This window comes from Dicentrarchus labrax, unplaced genomic scaffold, assembly GCF_905237075.1.
Source record: "Dicentrarchus labrax unplaced genomic scaffold, dlabrax2021, whole genome shotgun sequence".
Taxonomy (NCBI): domain Eukaryota; kingdom Metazoa; phylum Chordata; class Actinopteri; family Moronidae; genus Dicentrarchus; species Dicentrarchus labrax.
In genome coordinates this window covers 20,782,964-20,787,543 of record NW_026136704.1, presented here as the reverse complement: position 1 = coordinate 20,787,543, position 4,580 = coordinate 20,782,964, and the positions used below count along the sequence as shown (strand labels likewise).

The following is a 4,580-nucleotide window of genomic DNA, read 5'->3' as shown; positions in this document are numbered from 1 at the left end:
TGACTCAACATTTCTTGTTGAAAAGACAATCAAATGACTACAAACAGACAGAAAACAAGTAAAAAAGCAACATGGCCATAAAGAGACATGAAAATAACTAGATTATAACTTGAAGGATTACATACAATTTTCTTTGTCATACAAAATATGACAATCTTAATTTATGGTTCACTTGCTGTAGCTTTTACCTTGAGTTAAGAGGTTTTTTTTGTCCAACGATTGTTTTCAGTGTCAAGGATGAACTCTCACATTGATAATAAATAATATTTTGTATTCAGACACAGGTATATGTCTGATCTTTTACCAGGGGGATTATCACCGCAGTATCAGCACGAGTAAACAGCAAATAAGCCTCCATGTTGGCCAGAAACACTTGAGCTCAACTGAAGTGTAATTGGTAACTATGATTAAGGATTCATTCAAGAATGTAATTCATAACAGTGAATTACTTTAAATGATCCTATCAGGGAACTTTCATGCTCCACTGGCAGACAGGTCAGAGGTCAGAGTCAACAACACTACAGCAGACCTGGAGCAGGAAGGTCTTTCTCAAGGGCCCTTCAGTAGGGCGGCTATTTGCTGACACAGGTGCATGACCACGACTCCCTCAGCTGAAAGTCAGTTCCCACATTACTGCAACACCCTGCTGCCCACAGTGACAGCCACCATACTCCAAATATCTGACATAAGACTTTCCTCTTGTCATATATCATGTATCATTCATTCATTATAAGTATAACATTAGTGTTATTACTCAGACTGTAACACTTTACTTCAAGTCCCCCTTTTTAGCATGTATAAGCAGTATACAAACATTTAATAAATGTAAATAATTATTTCTACGACTCCTATGAAGGCATACAGTATTTTATATCATTACAATGTGTCATTCATTATCAGGAGTTACAGCCCAGTTGTTGATAAACATTAATAAACACTTCTGCTTACAACACCGTAGTGTGTTATAAACCATTTATTCAGTGTTTATATTGTGCTTAGTCATGCTAAGGACCTAAAGTAAAGTATTACCCAACTGACTTACTGTACAGCAAGAGCCTTGACATTCAAAAGTTTGCCATTATTGTTAATACGGCTGCAACTACATCAACAACTATTTTCATTATGCAGATTTATTTCTCAATTAATCAATTAATAATTTGGTCTATAAAACACAATACAAAAATGGTCACCACAATTTACAAGGGATGGGGAACAAATTCTTACATTTGAGAACCTGAAACCATCAAATAATTGGATATTGAAAGTGATTCAAAAGATTAATCGATCATCAAAACAGCTGATTAAAATTTGATCGATCAACTAATCACTTAATTCAACCGTTTGCAGCTCTAATAGTGAACCTGATGAAATACAAACACTAACCTGCTCATGCTCCTGACAGAGACATTAGATATGACAACTATTGCTCCTTTTCTTTTCACATTTTCAAAATGATTATGAAATATACTTCTGACAAATTTAGAGGTGTTTTCTTAAGCAACAACAATCTTTCTCAGAAATTGATCATTTGCAAAAAACATTTATTTGTAACAACGTCTCGATCATATTTTACAAACAGAATACAAAACTAACTCAAAAGAACATTTAAAGTGCAACGTTTCATTCGTCTCACTTAAAGAATTAAATGAGAAAAGATAAAACTTGTCAACTTGAGCACCAGAGCAGCATTAACCTCTTTCTGCATCTCGCCAAAGAAGACCATCTACATAAAGTCTCATGCTGTGGAGCAGAAATGGGCAACATATTGATAAACCGTGATGTAAAGGTAAAATATCATGTACCATAAAGTGTTATATCTTTCTTAACTAATTACGACTGTTACAACTGAAAGAAATAATCACCTTAGCATCACATCATTTTGGCAAGAAATCTTCTGATATTTGATCCTCTCAATAGTATCACTTGACTCTGGTGTTTGAAACACGGGCTTAGGGCTCCCTCTTGTGCTGAAAGAGAGGCATTGCTTGTCAGGGTTTGATATCTGAATGGAGTCACCGAGGGCAGTACGATGGGCTGAACAACACAGACAGAAATTGAAAACAGCTGTCCAACCGCACTGTTCAGCAACAAAATAACAAGTTTTATGAACTATCTTACAGAGTGTGAAAACAGAGCTCACTTGGAACAACAAATGAGCCTCATTGCAGTGCTTCTTATTCCAAATAAACAAGTCTCAGGTGTTCAAACATCAAAAGTGAATGAAATCACATCCTGACACCTGATCAGCGCCTCCTTTTGTACCCCGATGGGAGTGTGCAGGTCCGACACCTGAAAGTTCAGCACGTCGATGTCAGACGCTCCAAATGTGGCGTCCACCTTCACCTTCTCGTGCATGCGAAACTGGACCTTCTTGTTGCTGATGGAGAGGAGGCATCGGAGGAAAGTCTCTCGCAGCACGGATCGAGCGTGCTGCTCTTCCTGCAGCTGCTCAGCGTCCGACTCTGACCCGGCAGAAGTGGGAATGGAGGTGCGACAGAGGGCGATGAAGCGGGGCGATTTGGGGTCAAATCCACGGCTGTTGGGGTCGGGTCCTTTTGGCAGGCGGAGCACAGACACCGGCGTTGTCATGGTAACTCTTTCTGCCAATACATGTTAAAGAAGAACAACAACCGTTAATACCAGCTGGACAATATAATACTATGAAGAACAACTTTCTGTAAAAGGTTTAAATTATAAACTACAAAATAAGAATTTTGTTTTCTGTGAATCAGTTACAAACAATTAATAAACTATAATTCCTCAAAATGTATTATAATCTCAGAATAAAAACAGATGCTCCCAAAAAGACACTTAATTAAGTACAATTAAGAAGTTTTGACATTATTAAGATGTAGCTGAACATCTTTCTTAGTAAGGTGAAGCTTATTATAATAATTACATTTACACAGTTAATATAAATATTATCTAAATTGCAAGATGCAAATTGCAGAAGCTGCAATTCATTTTGATAAAAGGTCAAATGTGTGACAAAACAGCATTATGATGAAGTACTTTCACATCATCGTGGTTTTAATAGGTTTAACAGTGAGAATTAAATTTGTGATGCAAAAATGATAATTCCCACACTAATTGTGAATCATATCGCAATCACTATATCTGTCAAAATAATCGCAATATAATGTTTTTACCATATCGTGCAGACTATATATTCAATGAAGATGTAGTGTGGAAACGTCCTCAATGTACCTAATAAATTGTCTATTCACTGTCACCTTTTCCTTTCCTTGATGAACAAACACCACCTTGAAGCAAACATTTCATTGATTAGTCGATTTAACAATTTGAATCATCAATTAATTGTTTAAGTAACTTATCAAGTTAAATTCAAATGAGGTTCCAGCTTCTCCCACGTCAGGATTTTCTGTTTTGTATCATAAGATGTTTACTTGTAAATTATAGGTAATCTCTACAAACAGTACTGATACAAACACGTTTAAAAGCATCAGAAAACATCGAAAACCAAGATTTAACCTCAATACATTAATGCGTGTAAAGACTTTTGTGCCCTGCAGCAACAGCTTCGTGTAGGGTTTGAGTTACAATAAGCTTCATGTTATTTCCTCAGCTGTAGCTTGAACTTCTGTACTGCTGTTTGACCTTTAAGTGAACTTATATCACACACACGTTTCATTCATGTTGAAAGACGGTTGACTTTGCAGGTTAAAAACTTGATGAGACCGCGTTGCTAGGGCTCAGATAACTGATAAAAGCTGGTATAACGTTAATTTAAACACAATATAACCACAAAACACGCTTTCTTCATCACAGCAGTATCATTAAAGATGCATTAAAGTTTCATTAAACTCCCTTATTGTGTATTTATTCACTTACTGACTGTTCCCTCCAGTTCACAACATCAGCTGTAGTACGCAGGCGCGAAGTCTCCTTCTTCTTCCTCCTCCTCCTCCTCCTCTTCTTCTTGTTTTACGGCGGTTGGCATCCCGCTTTTTGGTGCATTACCGCCACCTTCTGCTCCGGAGTGTGAATCAAAAATAGACTTACAAACCGAAATTCCCCAGTATATATAAATAAATAAATAAATAAATAAACAAATAAATAAATGTACCCCACATACACACATGCAACCTGACCTATACTTTTGTCCTCTGCACTTTACCCCCTCATATAATACCCTTTCAGTTACCATCCTTTCCATTATCTTGCCTATATTTGATGTATATGCTATTGGCCTGTAACTAGTTGGTTTAAATGGATCCTTGCCAGGTTTCCTTATCTGAATCACTACTGCTTCTTTCCATGCACTCTTTTATACAGCTGCAGTAATTGTGAGGGTATTCCTTCTCGTAGTAGACAAGTAATATCAAATGTTCTGTGAGTTAATGACATGTTTGGGATTGAATGAGTAGATAGGGGGGGCGGGGTGCGAGCCTGAGGTGAGTGCGAAGGACACAGAGAGTTACCTAACTTTATGTTTTGGTTGTTTTTGGCGTGGTTACAGCCGACAGTAACCTGTACTGTTCCAGCAATAAATGTTGGGTTGCTGAATAACACTTTGTCATCTTTTCAACACGTACTGGCGGAAGAATCAGAATCAGAAT

At 37.2% G+C, this 4,580-nt stretch overlaps 1 protein-coding gene across 4 annotated transcripts; it reads right to left on the bottom strand.

Annotated features, from left to right (window-relative positions):
- Window positions 1–1,524: 1,524 nt before the first annotated feature.
- On the bottom strand, window positions 1,525–3,945 carry gemin7 (gem (nuclear organelle) associated protein 7). Of its 4 annotated transcripts, XM_051398846.1 has the most exons (3): window positions 3,853–3,894; window positions 3,208–3,263; window positions 1,525–2,600 (listed from the first exon to the last, which is right to left on the bottom strand). In XM_051398846.1, exon 3 carries the CDS (start codon window positions 2,587–2,589, stop codon window positions 2,203–2,205), a length of 387 nt encoding a protein of 128 aa, XP_051254806.1. In that variant the 5' UTR covers window positions 2,590–2,600; window positions 3,208–3,263; window positions 3,853–3,894; the 3' UTR covers window positions 1,525–2,202. The 4 variants fall into 4 exon arrangements, with proteins under 4 accessions (XP_051254806.1, XP_051254805.1, XP_051254807.1 ...); XM_051398845.1 differs by lacking the exon at window positions 3,208–3,263 and having other exon boundaries at window positions 3,853–3,945; XM_051398847.1 differs by lacking the exon at window positions 3,208–3,263 and having other exon boundaries at window positions 1,525–2,610; window positions 3,853–3,917.
- Between the last annotated feature and the right edge of the window lie 635 nt (window positions 3,946–4,580).

Bases quoted from the DNA above. Each gene is read 5' to 3' on its own strand.
- gemin7 (XM_051398845.1), bottom strand. From the start codon at position 2,589: ATGACAACGCCGGTGTCTGTGCTCCGCCTGCCAAAAGGACCCGACCCC.